The following is a 16,971-nucleotide window of genomic DNA, read 5'->3' on the forward strand; positions in this document are numbered from 1 at the left end:
TTCATCTGTATCCTCTAATGAAACTGGTAAATATGGTTCCCTGATTTCTGTGAGCTGCTCTAGCAAATCAGGAGCCCCTGGGTGGCTCGGTCGGTTAAGTGTCTGACTTTGGCCCAGGTCATGATCTCACAGTTCATGAGTTCAAGCCCTACACCAGGCTCCCTTCTGTCAGGGGGAGCCTACTTTGGGTCCTCTATCTCCCTCTCTCTGCCCCTTGCACACTCGTACTCACTCTCTCAAAAATAAATGAACATTAAAAAAAAAAAAAAATCCAAGGAGGTGATCACAGGAATCTTCAATCTATAGTCAGTTGGTCTGGTGTCTTGTGGGACTATACCCTTAACCTTGGAATCTGGTGTTATTTCCAGGGAGACAATATCAGAGCTGAGTTACACTGTAGGACACCCAGCTGGTGTCACAAAAAATTGTTTGGTGTGGAGGGAAAAGTTCCAAACATCTGGTGACTAGAAGTGCAGTGTTCTGTATGAGAGCAAAGGAGAGATATAGGAAAACGACTCACAGGAGAAAAACTGAGTTTTCCTTTAGAGTCCCAACTTCATAAGATTATTTTTCCTTTCTCTCACCCATCACTTATTATAGCAATTTTCTCATTTAATCTTTTGGTATCTATTCTTGGGCTAAGAGTCATATTACCCTTGTATTTCTGTCCCTCCATCAAATTACTTCCACCCAGATCCCACTAAACATTTGCAACAAAATATACTAACCACTAAAATACACTAACTAATCACCATAACAGAAAGCAAACAGTGTTGGTGAGGATGCAAAGAAGTTTTCTTCTAAATCCTGTGACTGGAACTATAAATGAGTACTACCTTCTTGGAAAAGTAATCTGTCAGTATAGAATTACTTGCTGTTAAAAGGCAGACCAGGGGCGCCTGGGTGGCGCAGTCGGTTAAGCGTCCGACTTCAACCAGGTCACGATCTCGCAGTCCGTGAGTTCGAGCCCCGCGTCGGGCTCTGGGCTGATGGCTCAGAGCCTGGAGCCTGTTTCCGATTCTGTGTCTCCCTCTCTCTCTGCCCCTCGCCCGTTCATGCTCTGTCTCTCTCTGTCCCAAAAATAAATAAACGTTGAAAAAAAAAATTAAAAAAAAAAAAAAAAAAGGCAGACCAGAGGACTTCTTCCTATAGGTTACAGGAAGCAATTAACGTGTTCTGAAGGGGAAGAAATGACATGATCAAATGAGATGAGCTAGAAAAGATAACTATGGTTTCATTGAGGAGGATGCACAGAGCAGGGGAGGAAAAATAGCAAATGTGAAAATTTTAAGAAGTATATTAAACAGAAACAGATGATTAATTGGATACAGGAAGAGGGAAAAGTTATGCACCTCAGCATGAGTGCTGTTACAATAAAATTTATCAATAAAATCATCTGGATACTTATAGGAGCTGCTTTAAGCACTATCAGAAATTTGCCCTAAATGCACAATATTATTTAGATTTTGCCTCAACTTTTTAATTTTAAAAGATACAAGGAGGCACATGGGTGGCTCAGTTGGTTAACTGTCTGACGTTGGCTCAGGTCATGATCTCATGGTTTGTGAGTTCAAGCCCCATGTTAGGCTCTATGCTGACAGCTCAGAGCCTGGAGCCTGTTTCAGATTCTTTGTCTCCCTCTCTTCTCTCTCTCTCTGTCCCTCCCCTGACCATGCTCTGTCTCTCCCTCTCCCTTTCTCTCAAAACTTAAACATTAAAAAAAAAAAAAAGATACAAGGAAGAAGGGAAGCCAAGTATATTTTTCAAATAACTATTTCTTACAGTAGAAAGATGATTTAGAGTAGAGCTTCTATCACTCAACCCAAGTCAGCTTTGTAGACTGTTGCTGCCCTCTGCTGTCTCAGAATTTACTTTTATTTTTTTTTTTAGGAATAACATTAATATAACTTTAAATTTTTTTTTTTCAACGTTTATTTATTTTTGGGACAGAGAGAGACAGAGCATGAACGGGGGAGGGGCAGAGAGAGAGGGAGACACAGAATCGGAAACAGGCTCCAGGCTCCGAGCCATCAGCCCAGAGCCTGACGCGGGGCTCGAACTCACGGACCGCGAGATCGTGACCTGGCTGAAGTCGGACGCTTAACCGACTGCGCCACCCAGGCGCCCCCATTAATATAACTTTAAACCTAGACTTAATCAAAAACAAAAACATCACAAGGTGATAGGAGAACATACTCAATTTCTAGCAATATACTCACATACTTAAAAAATTTTTTTAAGTCATGACTCTGCTTTTAAAAATAGTGAATTTGGTTCATTTTCCTCATAAGTTGGCCTCAGTTTTGGCTCTCTCCATGAAATCAGTAAACTAGGAGCTATGTTAAACTCATCAAAATGTCATTCTGTTATTTTGTTTTGTAAGATTTTATTTTTAAGCAATCTCTATACCCAACAATGGGCTCAAACCATAACCCCAAGATCAATAGTTGCATGCTCCACCGACTGATCCAACCAGGCACCCCCATTCTGTTGGGGGTTTTTTTTAGAGAAAACTCAGATTAGTTAGGTTCCTAATGACTAGGGCACACCTGGAGTATCCAATATTCCATGTTATAGAAAGAAAAGAACGTGTCCCTTGGTACCACAATATCTGGAACAGTCTTCCTCCCCTAATATTCTCTAGGCTAGGTGACTTAAATACTTTAAAGCAGACATCAGTTGCCAAAGTGGATAATGTGAAGCATTTGATTTAGATAATGTTACGATCTCTCAAAGGTCTATATAACTTAAGTGTAGCCCCCAAAAAGTAGGAAATTACTGACCTGTTGCAAAACTCTCCTTGAGTACATGAAGCCCCATATATGCAGGAGGAAGAGAGCCAAGCTACTCTCAAGACCAATTCCTAACTTCTGTGCTTATCCCAGGCAATGAAAAAGATTCACCAAAGAATGGGCACAAGAGTATTTCTTACCCTTTCTCTTGGAGGGGGAGGAGTAGTTTATATATGCTTTTGAATAGCTGATGAAAATTACAGATCTTTTCCCAGAAAAGACACATACACAAAATCTTGTATGAAATGTCAAGACACTTCTAAGAGTTCATTCAAAACTCCCAGCTTTAAAGTTCCTGGTATTGAACAAAAAAAGTGCCAAAACCCGAACTGGGGTGGGAGGAGTCTTAAGGGAAAGGCAAAACATAGAAGGACCCAGCAATTCTACTGCTGCGTATATATCCAAAAGTAAAAAAATCATTATCTGAAAGAGATATCTGCACTTCCTTGTTCACTGCAGTAGACTTACAACTAACAAGATACAGAAATAATCTAAGGGTCTACTGATGGATAAACGGATAAAGAATGGGGCACCTGTGTGGCTCAGTCGGTTAAGCATCTGACCAGCTCAGGTCATGATCTCACCGTGTGTGAGTTCTAGCCCCGGGTCAGACTCTGTGCTAACAGCTCAGAGCCTTAGAGTCTGCTTCAAATTCTGTGTCTCCCTCTCTCTCTGCCCCTCCCCCACTCAAGTTCTGTCTCTCAAAAATGGATAAACGTTAAAAATAATTTTTTTAATGGATAAAGAAAATGTGGTGTATATATACAATGGAATATTACTCAGCCATTAAAAAAAAGGAAATACTGGGGGGCCTGGGTGGCTCAGCTGGTTAAGCGACCGACTCTTGATTTCAGCTCAGGTCATGATCTCACAGTTCATGAGTTCGAGCCCCATACTGGGCTCCATGCTGACAGAGCCTGCTTGGGATTCTCTCTCTCCCCTTCTCTCTCTGCCCTACCCTGCTCACTTGTACTCTCTCAAAGTAAATAAAAATACTTTTAAAATGTTTTAAATTTTTTTAAAAAATAAAAGAAATCCTGCCACTTGTGATAACATGGTGGGCACTTTGCTAAGTGAAGTAAGTCAGACAGAGAAAGTCAAATACTGTATGATCTCACTTATATGTGGAATCTAATTAAAACTGAACTCAGAAACAGAAAATAGTGGGCATCTGACTCTTGGTTGCAGCTTAGGTCATGATCTCTTGTTTGTGAGATCAAGCCCTGTGTTGGGCTCTGCACTGACAACACAGAACCTGCTTGGGATTCTCTTTCTTCCTCTCTCTCTGCCCCTCCCCCCCACTCTCTCTCAAAATAAACTTAGAAAAGAAAAAAAGAGGGGCATCTAAGTGGCTTGGTCAGTTAAGCATCCGACTTCAGCTCAGGTTATGATCTCACGATTCATGAGTTCAAGCTCTGCATCAGACAGATCCTCTGTCCACCCCCACTTTCTGCCCCTCCCCCACTCGTGTGTGCTCTCTCTCAAAAATAAACATTTAAAAATGAAAGAAAGAAAGAGGAGTGCCTGGGTGTCTCAATCAGTTAAGCATCCAACTTCGGCTCAGGTCATGATCTCACAGCTCGTGGGTTTGAGCCCTGTGTCAGGCTCTGTGCTGACAGCTCAGAGCCTGGAGCCTACTTCAGATTCTGTGTCTCCCTCTCTCTCTGCCCCTTCATTGTTCACACTCTTTCTCTCCTTCAAAAATAAATAAATAAATAATAAAAATGAAAGAAAGAAAGAAAGAAAGAAAGAAAGAAAGAGAAAAGAAAAGAAAAGAAAAGAAAAGAAAAAAGAAAAGAAAAGGAAAAGAAAAGAAAAGAAAAGAAAAGAAAAGAAAAGAAAAGAAAAGAAAAGAAAAGAAAAGAAAAGAAAAGAATGGTGGTTGCCAGCAGCTGGGGTGGGGAAAAGGGGGAAGGGGGTCTAAAGGTACAAACTTCCAATTGTAAGATTTAAGTTCTGGATATGTAAGTACATCATGGTGACTTACAGTTAAAAATACTGTACTGTATATTTGAAAGCTGCTAAGAGATTAGATCTTAAAAGTTCTCATTGCAAGAAAAGAATTGTAACTATGTGAGGTGACAGATATTAACTAAACTTACTGTGGTAACTACTTTCCAATACGTACGTATATCAAATCATGTTGCACACCTAAGCCTATAAAGTGTTATATGTCAGTTACAGCTCAATAAAACTAGAAGGAAAAAAATTGTCAAACTCAGCATTTAAAGCTGGTGTGATAAGGACTGGACTGTGCTGGCTGGATTTAGCAATAGTAAGTAACTTAGCAAATGCCATTTCAGTGCTGTGGTCAGGGCTGAAAGGCAGCTGAGCAAATGGAAGATGGAAATGTAGGCTTTCAGAATCTTGACTAGGAATGGAAAGCAAAAAAGAGGTGTAGGTACAAGAAGAGTACAGGAATAAGGATTTTTTTTATTTTTATTTTTTTTTTTTACTATGGGAAGGAAAAGATGTAAGGTTCAAAATAGCTATAAGTGGTTAAGAGTGAATTAACTGTTTATAGAGCCTACCCCCATGATAATCTGATTATCATAGCCCTCATACTGGTCAATTCCCTTGTGCTTCCAATGGATCCTATTGGAATGGGGCCAGAGGATACGGAATCAGAAAAGCACAGCACTATAAAAGATATTCTTTTAATGGACGAGGAAACTGAAACACAGGGAAGGTAAATGGCTGCCTAAGTCACACTAAAGGAATGCAGAAACAGGAAAGATAAAGACCCATTTCCTTTAATTCCACGTTAGTGGAACAAAATGCAAGGGCATTTAAGTCTCATCAGTCTGCGGAGGAGCCTTGGCTTGAGTGGGAATACTTCTTCCACAGTGGTACTTTAAAATAAGCAGCCCTTAGGTATCTTCTACACTTTAAGGGAAAAGGTCATCATGAAATTTAAATTAAATCTATGCTTATTTTATAGCTTGTCATCATAGAGTTGAATTTTTCAAGTCTGTCTGCAGAAAAAGCTTTCTCATAATACTGAATGGTTTAACAGTTCTAAGGGATGGTGATTTTTAACTCTAAAATTTAAAATGCTTTATGTATGAGACATATAACTTCATAATCACTGAACTGTTGTAGAAATTTAGGATTCACTTAAAAGTTAAAAACTACACTTGTAAGAGCAAACTGATTTTATCCATACTATATCAGTATGTAAAACTTTGCTCACTTCATTCTGGTAACTTCACTGTGACATCAACTGTTAGAGATCATCAAAACTTTTTGTCTTAACTTGATTTTATAGGTATGCTGGAAAGGTTCACTCCAGCAAGCCTGGAATTAGCTTGAACGGTTTTCTTAAAGTTCCTTTATGGCAATGTTCCCTGGTCAAGGCATCAAACATATGCTGTTGTTCTGTAATCATAGATCTGAGGAAATTCAAGATTGTTTGTTCAGCTTGTCAGCACTGTTTTTGATTGATGATTTGCAAGAGTCTCAGTGAGGCCTCCTTGCACTGGAAGGTTCTGCTATACAGGCTAGTTATAGAACAGGAAAATGCCCACAAGATCAGGAAAATATATGAAAAGTCCAGCAAGAGGCAACCTGGCTCTTGCTTTCAGCTCAGGTCATGATCTCAGTTTCATGAGTTTGAGCCCCACATATGGCTCTGCTCTGACAGTGCGGAGTCTGCTTGAGAATTCTCCCTCTCTCTCTACCCCTCCCCCATTTGTTCTCTCTCTCTCTCTCTCTCTCTCTCTCTCTCTCTCTCTCTCAGAATAAACTTAAAAAAAAAAAAAAAAAGTCTAGCAAGACTCCATTTTAAGCTCCCTAGCTCCAAGGTGTTCTGCACACATTGGTGGTTCCTAATGTGAGAGAAAAGTGCACCTCACCAAGGACCTTTGAAAAGGAAGGACAATAGGAGCCTACAACTGACCTCCCTGGACCCCTGCTGTGAAACTTTGGCTGTGATACATTATCCTTACGTTAGTGCTGCTGCTAGACTGCACCCCTTTCCTTCAATAAACTGTAGATTTGAAAGCAATGTCATTTTGGGCCCTTGAGTCTTCTATGACAACTGAGCCCTGCTAGTCCAATAAACCCACTTACTCTGACATTCACTTGTAAAAAGCAAAAATTGTAAGTTGTCTCATGATTCCGGACTTCTACAACATAGCTACAGGTCAGTACAAACCTGTTATTAGAAAAACTTGAAGTGAGTTACCAGACCCAACTTTGTAAGGACAGTACATTTGCTAAGTATATTGAGAGTGAAGGAAAACAATAACAAAATCATTGTTACCTTCATATTTTTCCAGAGCCCGAATAACATTAGGGAGTTGATTTATACCCTGATAGAGTCGGTAACAATCTTGTAAGTTTGCTGCCTGTCTTTGAAATTTCTTGGCAAGTCGGTTAAGATCTGGAAATCGACGAAGTAAATCCTCTTGTAAACTCTGCCTCAATTCTGCATCTTCTACAAAAGCTTCCACTAAATTTAGTCTGAAATAAATTACATTAGAATTAATGTTAAATATTTTGGCTTAAAATTAAAATCTGTCTACTACGTACATAAGAATCAACTAAATTAACTCAAAAATTCCACACAGGAAGCTTGAATCTATTCTGAAATGTAAACTTCCTAGGATGGAAAGCTCCATAATAGAAAATGTAAGCAGTTTCTGATTAGTTAATAACCAAATTAATGTTTAGTTAAGTAGTAGTATCAGAAGATATAAACATACCCATTTCATTTGCCTTTCATCGAATTGCCATTTTTTAAGCAGAAGAATTTCATTATTGGGATATCGTTGTTACTGACACATCAGTGAACATGTAAACAATAATCTTCAATAAAACAGAATTACAATTCAAGAATGTTGCCAAATCCAATACTTATTCTATCAGAAGGTCTTATAAATTTTCAGAATGCATTCTAAAATTACCTTTTGACAGTACAAAGCCCCAAATTTCTAATTAAAAAGCAAATAAGTTTATTGCTTCCCCAAGTCAATAAATAAAATCTTGGTGTGTTCTAAGAACTATAAAACATGCAGCTCATATTACTTTTGCAATTTATTGTAATCCGTGGCTTTCCATTTTCTTCCCTGTAACTCACAGCAAGAAATGTTTTTACATCATGATCCAGCATATGCATGCATAGATATAGTAGGAGGCATAACACGCCACCTCAAAACATGCTACTTTAGTGTCCTTAAGGACTGTTTTGAGCTGATGACAATTAAGAAGCAGAAAGAAAAGCTCTCTGCCTTCTCCCTATTTGCCTAAAAGCAGGACATAATTTACAGAAGTCCTCTCTTCTCTCTTTACCAGAAAGGACAAAAGTTAACCACAACTTTAGATCCTTATCAGCCTGGAAACGGTACCGAGGAATCCACACACCAAATTTTACTTACTAGCCTTTATCTATCATTAGTTTCCCATCACTTCGCCTTAGGAACTCAAAATTCTTCTCCTCTGTCTAGTCTCTTTGAAAATTTATTGTTCCTTTTTGCTAAGATGCTATATATGCCCAAGTTCTAATCAACCCCAAGTCACTCATCTGAGTGCTCCTGCGTATAAGCATAAATTTCAGTGTGTTTTTCTCTTGTTAATCTGTCTTTTATCAGTCTAATTTATAGGGTCTCTGCCAGAGAACCTAGAGGGTAGTAGGAAAAAAGAAATTTTCTTACCTACAATATATAATTAAAATAGGTCTGGGATGCCTGGGTGGCTCAGTCAGTTAAGTGTCTGACTTTGGCTTAGGTCATGATCTCATGGTTTGAGAGTTGGAGACCCACACTGGGCTCTGTGCTGACAGCTCAGAGCCTGGACCCTGCTTCAGATTCTTTGTCTCCCTGTCTCTGCTCCTCTGCTCATGCGCTGTCTCTTCCCTCTCTCTCTCAAAAATAAATAAACATTAAAATAAACAAATAAACAAACAGGCATGCCTGGGTGGCTCAGTTGGTTAAGTGTCCAACTCTTGGTTGGCTCTTGGCTCAGGTCATGATCTCACAGTTTCATAAGTTAGAGCTCCACATCAGGCTCTGTACTGATAGCAGGGAGCCTGATTGGGATTCTCTCTCTCTGCCCCTCTCCTGCTCACACTGTCTCTGTCTCTCTCAAAAATAAATAAACTATTAAAAATAAATACATAAAACAGGTTTCACAAATAATACTTACTCCTACTATATGTAATGGACTCATTTTTCTCTTATATTTAATTTGTCAAAAATACTAGTTTTCACCCAATGCACTAATTTCATAAGCCACCACTGGGTCACAACGTGCAGTTTGAAAAACTATGTTGTAGAGGTTATTGCAACAACACATATTTCAGTATAGCCAAAAGGTTAAATTTGAGTAATCAAAGGTAGAGAAGGGGCACCTGCCTGGCTCAGTCGGTAGAACATGCAACTCTTGATATCAGGGTGGTGAATTCAAGCCCCACATTCGATGTGGAGCCTACAAAAATGGTAAGGAAAATAGCCATGGGCATAACAGATGGTCCTAGGTGCAGAAGGCTATCAATGAGCAACCATTTTCCTTTTATTTGTAAACTATATGAGCAGTAAATTAACCCTCAAATTACATAAGGACAGAGAAAGGAAACAAATCAGCTTTCTAAATTTCTTAAGTATTTACTTAACTCTCCATCAGCATTTATAATTCCTCTATCACCAAAATGCTCATCCAGCATATTATATGAGGGGAAAATTATGCTGCCCCCACAGTAATCACATGATGACCACATATATTTAAAGCAAGATTTCTGAACCTCAACAATACTGACATTTAAGCTAGACAATTCCTTGTTGTGAGAGGGCTCTTCTGAGCTCTTTAATAGCATCTGAGTTCTACACACTACACTCTCCAGTGACAACCCAAAATGTCTCCAGGCACTGCCACATGTTCCCTTGTGGGGAAAGTGCCCCAGGTTGAGAACCACTGGTTTAAACTTGAATAAAAGTTCACTTTTTAAAAGATGAAAATTAACAGAAAAATAACTGAAACTCTATAGAATGCCAAGATAATATCTAGGCAGCTGGCAGCAGATATACGTGCTATGGCAAATTGGCAAATGTCAAATTAGTGGGGGGAAAAATCTGCTACCAAGCCGGTATTATACTGTGTACTAGTCACTGGGGCTGTAAGTACTTACTACTCCAGAAAAGATTTCTATGGTTGTATTCTAAATTTAAAAGACAAACCAGAATTTGAACAGTCAAGTCCCATAATCCAATGAAACAAACATGGGCCCTCCTACCTAAGCCTCTGGCTCTAACTGAGCATCTCCAAGGCTGGTCTAAGATCACCAGCATGGAAGTTACTTAGAGGTGGATAGTACAATATTCCTGGGGGGTGGGACTCAGCTGTGAAATTTCTACGAGCTTCTTATGCACCAACAGTTTGATAAAGCCTCGGTTTTAACAATCACAAGAAATCTCTGAGCTCTCATGATAAAGCAGGGAAAGCAGTGTTAAGAGGGTGAGGAAAGGATAAAAGAAACCTGATGCTTGGTTGACCCACCCTTCATCTTTCTTTTTCTTTTGTTTTCCCAAGACTCTCGTATCCTTAGGCCACTCTCAGGTAAATGTTAAGAATCCACAGAGAAGATATTTCTGATTAAGAATCAATCTTCCCATGCTGGGGCACCTAGGTGGTTCAGTCGATTAAGCGACAGACAGGCTCAGGTCATGATCTCACGGTTCATGAGTTCGAGCCCTGCATCAGGACTCTGTGCTGGCAATTTAGAGCCTGGAGCCTGCTTCAGATTCTGTGTCTCCCCCTCTCTCTCTGCCCCTCTCCTGCTCACTCTCTCTCTCAAAAATCAACATAAAAAAAAAAAAAAGAGTTTTCCCATGCTTCTTCCTTATTCCAACTATTTTATCACTGTTTCCTCTCAAACTCACCAGGGAATGGGTCTTACGTCATCAACACCACCTTTTGGCCCATACCACCATCTTCCAGTAATCTGCCAAAATGACCAACACAAAGGGCAAGAGGGGCACCTGCTATGTTCTGTAGGCCTTTTAGAAAACAGAGATGGTCCTTTAGCCACATACATGCACACGTACAAGAGATGATAATGACACTGCAGACATCAAGGGAATGGCACTGTTCAAAAAGGAACGTCCCACAAATGTTACCATGGCAAAACTGGAAGAGTCTCCAGTGTCATCCAGCATGCTGTTAACAATGTTGTAAACAAACAGGGGCAAGATTCTTGCCAAGACAACTAGTGTACATATTGAGCATATTAAGCATTCAGCTTCCTGAAGCCTGTGAAATAAAATGATCAGAGGAAAAAAGGAAGCCAAGAGAAAGATACATGGGTCCAAATGAAGCACCGACCTGCTGCACACAGAAAAGTTTGTAAGAACTAATGGAAAAGAGCCTGAACTGCTGGAACCCATTCCCTATGAATTCATGGTATGACAGAAAAGAAAGAAAGAAAGAAAGAAAGAAAGAAAGAAAGAAAGAAAGAAAGAAAGAAAGAAGGAAGGAAGGAAGGAAGGAAGGAAGGAAGGAAGGAAGGAAAGAAAGAAAAGAAAGAAAGAAAAGAAAAGAAAAGAAAGAAAAGAAAAGAAAAGAAAAGAAAAGAAAAGAAAGAAAGAAAGAAAGAAAGAAAGAAAGAAAGAAAGAAAGAAAAAGACAGACCACCCTCTAGACTGTAAAAATGTTTCTCTTCATTGAATATAAGTGTGGTATCCCCTCCTCCAAAGAAATATTTAAAGCAACCTTTGTGTCCTTAAAAAATAAGTAACAGTTTAAGAACATTAAATTTCAGTAAGAATATTAAGTTGAACAGTACAGGAATGAAACCACTTCTGAAACATATAGTACAAGGCAATATACACCACCCCCTCAGTTTCTGGCCCAGGTATCATTAAAAGCCCAATAAATTACTAGTTTCACAAGTCTGTTCAGTACACCATTTCAGAAATAATTACAGTGTCAGTTTATGTTCTGGCTAATAAAGTTTTTAAAAAGGACTGCTCTGCTAACTGTTTCTATGACAATGCCACTCTTAGAGAATCACAATTTTAGAAGCTCCAAAGTTACTGTTGGCATAACATAGTATACCTGTCAATCCTCAATAAAATTACTCAGCTATACACAATTTGACACATTAATTTGCAAACTGACTGGAATAAAGACAATTTTTTAGGGTAAAATTCGGACAGAATAAATCATGAAATTAATCATGAAATGTTTTCGTATGTTAAAATCCACATTCTGGGGGCGCCTGGGTGGCGCAGTCGGTTAAGTGTCCGACTTCAGCCAGGTCACGATCTCGCGGTCCGGGAGTTCGAGCCCCGCGTCAGGCTCTGGGCTGACGGCTCAGAGCCTGGAGCCTGTTTCCGATTCTGTGTCTCCCTCTCTCTCTCTGCCCCTCCCCCATTCATGCTCTGTCTCTCTCTGTCCCAAAAATAAATAAACGTTGAAAAAAAATATTAAAAATAAATAAATAAATAAATAAAATAAAATCCACATTCTGTCCTTTCTTTAAAACTAGCATTTCTGATCTTTCATTGTAAAAATAGTCGACTAGAATTTCACGACAGCATATTTATATGGCTGAGAACAAATTTGGTATAGTTAAATGCAGCGAGAGCCACTCATCTGATGCATATTCTGGTAGGCCTGAGAAGATTAAAAAAGAAAGAGTATGGCAAGATATAAAGAGAGGAAATGCTTTTAAGGAATATTCAATCTAGTGGAGAAGGACATGCTCCATCTTACAGTTAGTGCTGAGTAACAACTGAGATACAAAATGCAATGCAATGTGATGCGGATAAGTAAGTAAGGATTCCTATGGGAGCTAGGAAACTTCACTTTGGGGTATTTCATTTGCCTGTATTTTGAAAAGTTGGGATTTACAGAGCTAAGACTTGGGGGAGACGACTTGGGATGGGAGGCCACAGGAAGAAAAGTACAGGATGCACTGGAAAACTGAAGCAGAGAAGAAATAGGAAAAAACTATGTCCAGAGGTAAAATGAAAAGGTTGGCTTTGGAAAGGAAAAAGCACTATCTCTTCTTTTAAGAGCCATGGAGTAAAGACTGAAAATACAGATATATTTTGAGATTACAAGGATTAAGGAGGAGATCATCTGTTCAGAGGCAGAAGGCAGCTGAAGGCTTTCAAGGAAAGTAAAAAATTGGGGGTTGGTCACTGTAACTTGTCATGTAGTAAAATAAGAGGAGACATGCTCCAGGCCTGGGCCAGAGGAGAACGCAAAATGCTACAGGACCCTGGGCCAGGTGGACCATGGATGGGATAGAAGTGACCTTGGAGCAGCACTTCAAGGAAACAGTGAAGAATCCATCCACTGTTGGGAGTCCTGTGCACAGGTTCACAAGGACTTAATCTGGGCTGCCATGGGACCCTGTCAGATGAGCATGCTGGGGTGCTATCTATTTTAGCCCAACAAGTAGCGAGCTAACCTCAGACCCCACTGATACTCCTGTGGTGCGTCTAGAATCAGATAATGGGAACATTATGATCCAAAAACAGGACAGGATCACAGTGGCAGTCACAAAATGGCCTCTTGACATCTCACGTCAGTTTTCCAGCAGACTGTCATAGAGGCTCAATTCTACCTACGTTAATGATCTTGTAGAACTATTCAAGTTCCAGTAGTTAGACCATTTATTTGGTGTGCATTAGGCACTTTTCTATTAATTTTAGAATTTTAAGCTGCTTTTTGACACTCAATGGACTGACTTATCAAGATATTAGTAAGAAAGGATCATGTTTTGAAGCAGGAGGTCCAAGTCACTTTGTACACAGAATTTTGATATGTTTAATAAATCTGGTCAGAGGAAGAAAAAAAGTAAGAATTGAGTAGCAATGAAAGCCAGCAACTCTTACTTGAGAAAGACAGCTAAGGAGAGAGGCCAGCATGACAAAGGGCCAATGGAGCACAAGAAATTCTATGGTGCCTTTGAAAGCACTGGAAAGGCAGTGCCTTTGTGGTGCAGGCTGAATTGGAGGCAAATGAACTTCAAAGGGCTGAGCAGATCAGCTCAGAGCAGAATAAAGCCTTGCCACTAAACCTGATTTAGAAGCAAAGAAAATAATGGTGGGAAAGCAATGGAATGTAAGCCCTCCGGCTCTTCCTTAGAGGTTAGAGCAATGCTTCACCGTTATAACGAAACTACACTCACTGTATGACCTCCAAACCACTGTTTCCACAAAATATGGACTATTAACTAGTTTGCCCTGGCACAAAAATATAACCTGGAAAGAAGTCTAGGGACCTTAGGAGTACACTGCCTCAAAAAGCATGATATACTATCACCTAAGCATCCCCACGGCTTATCTAAATTTACAGGACCAATACTTTTATTCAGAGACTTAGGTTTCTAACAAGACTGTTACATTTATCATACTAAATTTTATATAAAAAGAAGTAATTCAATTTTAAATTAGAAGGCAGTAAGAATACCATATTTAATATAAAAAAAATTTTTCATCAGCAATTTAATTTTTTTTAAGTTTATTTGAGAGAGAGAGAGAAAGCACAAGCAGGGGAGGAGTAAAGAGGGGGAGAGAGAGAATCCCAAGCAGGCTCTGCACCATCAGTATGGAGCCCAATGCAGGCCTGGAATTCACCAACCTTGAGATCATGATGTGAACCGAAACCAAGAGTCAGACGCTTAACGGACTGAGCCACCCAGGTTCCCCCATCAGCAATTTCTTAGGAGTGAACTATTTCATATGCTCACTATCATGTATTCAATGTTCTTTAGAGAATTCTAACTTGAAAACTACCAAGACTTCATATGAATCTATGGAAAGACAAAAACCAAAAACCTAGAAGATTAAGAGCAACAGTCCTAGTATATGAGCAAACGTGAGGACTCTGGGACATATCAGAAAACAAGTGATGGGACACCTGGGTGGCACAGTCAGTTAAGCATCCGAACTTTTGATCTTGGCTCAGGTCATCATCTCACAGTTCTTGAGATCAAGCCCCGGGTCAGGCTCTGCACTGATAGTGCAAAGCCTGCTTCGGATTCTCTCTCCTCTCTGCCTTTCCCCTGTACACATGCATGCCCTCTCTCTGTCAAAATAAACTTAAAAAAAAAAAAAAAAAAAAAAAAAAAAGAAAACAAGTGGAAAAAATAGTAATATGAATAGTTCTTTTTTTAATTCAAGTATTTTTAATTTATGTACAAAGAGCTAGCTAGCACTAGGGTAGGTATCCTGAACATCTGCAGTAAGATGGGTACCTTGGATGACACACTCAAGGAAGTTCACTTAACCCAACTTAATGAAGCCAGTATCCTTTACATACTGATGGAAACACTACTGGCACATATTGAGGCTGTATTTCTGGACTGTATCAGGCAGGTTTATGCAAATGTGGAAAGAAGAATCCTGGCTGAATTTTTTCTATATATACACTTCTGTGTTTTTTTAAAGTAAATTCTGTCCACAATGGGGCTAGTACTCACTACTCTGAGATCAAGAGTTGAACACTCTACCAACTGAGCCAGCTAGGCATCCCTGGCCAATTTTTTTTAGATGACTCCAGTAGGATGACCCTTCTTGCTCTCTCAGAAGCAACAAGGCAAAAGATGGCAGTTATTCTAATTCCTAATTTGTTAAATAAAGTACAAAAAAGAAGAAACACCTAGATACTCACTCCTAAAAGGTAATAACTTATCATTCTCACTGGAGATAAAAAGTATTTAAGCCATTAGCTAAAAATAAGCAGCATTTGTAGTCTCTGTGCAAGTAGGTTTTAGTGAATGGAAACATGAGCATGACAACATATAAAGCAATTCCATGGATTTAAATAAAAACCAAAATAATATGCTTCCTTTCTGGTGTTAAAATCCAATTTGGATCAAATTAAATACCATTGATAGAAGCAATAAATACAGTATAGCAATTAAGTGCAAGGGCTCTGGTGTCAGGCCAGCCTGGCTTTAAAACCAATCCCACCACATCAGAGCTGATGAATAGCAGATGCTTAGCAAAGTGCCAGACACAAAGTAGATACCAGTCTTATCATCCTCCTTCTCCTAAAAGCTTGGTAATAACCTAAAAGTAATCCCATTTTCATCATTATTCCTGAACCTATCAACTGGGCTACTGTCCTTGATAAGATGTATGCACCAAACTCAGATCTTATCACATCTGTCCCTACCTCTCCTCTAATGAAAAAAGAAAAATGAAAACTTTTCCTTCCTTAACAGAATTCACCCAACAGCAACAAAATTTTAAAAAATTTTTAACGTTTATTTATTTTTGAGAGACAGAACATGAGCAGGAGAGGGGCAGGGAGAGAAGGAGACACAGAATCCAAAGCAGGCTCCAGGCTCTGACCTATCGGCAGAGCCCAATGCAGAGCTCAAACCCAACAACCCCGAGATCATAATCCGAGCCACAGTCAGACGCTCAACCAACTGAGCCACCCAGGTGCCCCTAAAATGAACTCTTGGGGCGCCTGGCTGGCTCAATCAGTAGAGCATGCAACTCTTGATCTCAGGGTCATGAGTTCAAGCCCCATGCTGGGGGTAGAGTTTATTAAAAAATAAAATAAAATGTATTTAAAAAAGAAAATTCAATAAACTCTTCACTTACAGACTTCCACTACTTACTCTTTTGTGAATCATCCCATAACAATGTTGACAGTAAGAAACAGAAAACTTGATTTTACTGTTACCCTGAACAGATCAATCCTACATGCTCAGAGAAGGGGGTAATGAATTCGCCCTGAGAACCCTGAAGGTGTAAACTAGGAAGCCAGAGGTATCGCAGCAGATAGAACTGAGAAAGGGAGATAAAACAAGGGGACTGTCCAAATAAGAACCTGTGTAAGGAGTATAACTTTCTCCTCCTAATCTGTGAATTTCAGCATTTGGTCTTGAAAACCAAGGGCTTTTATACTTGCTGGCAAACAAAAAATTTCTCACCAAGATGAAAAGGAGAAAATATTTCTTCTCACCTTACAGGTGCAGAAAAATAGATCATATTCTGACTCATAAAGGCATCCTTGCAAATCCTATTTCTTTCTTTTTTTTTTTTTAATTTTTTTTTTCAACGTTTATTTATTTTTGGGACAGAGAGAGACAGAGCATGAACGGGGGAGGGGCAGAGAGAGAGGGAGACACAGAATTGGAAACGGGCTCCAGGCTCTGAGCCATCAGCCCAGAGCCTGACGCGGGGCTCGAACTCACGGACCGCGAGATCGTGACCTG

The 16,971-nt window shown here is 39.5% G+C and overlaps 1 protein-coding gene and 1 pseudogene across 2 annotated transcripts in view; one reads left to right on the plus strand and one right to left on the minus strand.

The window, feature by feature from the left end:
- Nucleotides 1-16,971, minus strand: part of MSH2 (mutS homolog 2) — an 82,411-nt gene that overhangs the window by 42,018 nt on the left and 23,422 nt on the right. Inside the window, exons 1-2 of one of the 2 annotated variants that reach the window (XM_086701150.1) lie at nucleotides 7,499-7,620; nucleotides 7,057-7,256 (exon numbers count right to left, since the gene is read on the minus strand). Coding sequence is in view for 1 of the 2 variants with exons in the window: in XM_025932036.2 (XP_025787821.1) it covers nucleotides 7,057-7,256 (200 nt within the window). In the remaining variant the exon portion in view is untranslated. Of the gene's footprint in view, nucleotides 1-7,056; nucleotides 7,257-7,498; nucleotides 7,621-16,971 lie in introns of those variants that run through there. The other variant, XM_025932036.2, reaches the window with a different exon arrangement.
- On the plus strand, nucleotides 13,028-13,345 carry LOC147582535 (ragulator complex protein LAMTOR5 pseudogene; annotated as a pseudogene).

This window comes from Puma concolor, chromosome A3, assembly GCF_028749965.1.
Source record: "Puma concolor isolate L17-30 chromosome A3, mPumCon1.1.hap2, whole genome shotgun sequence".
Taxonomy (NCBI): Eukaryota; Metazoa; Chordata; class Mammalia; order Carnivora; family Felidae; genus Puma; species Puma concolor.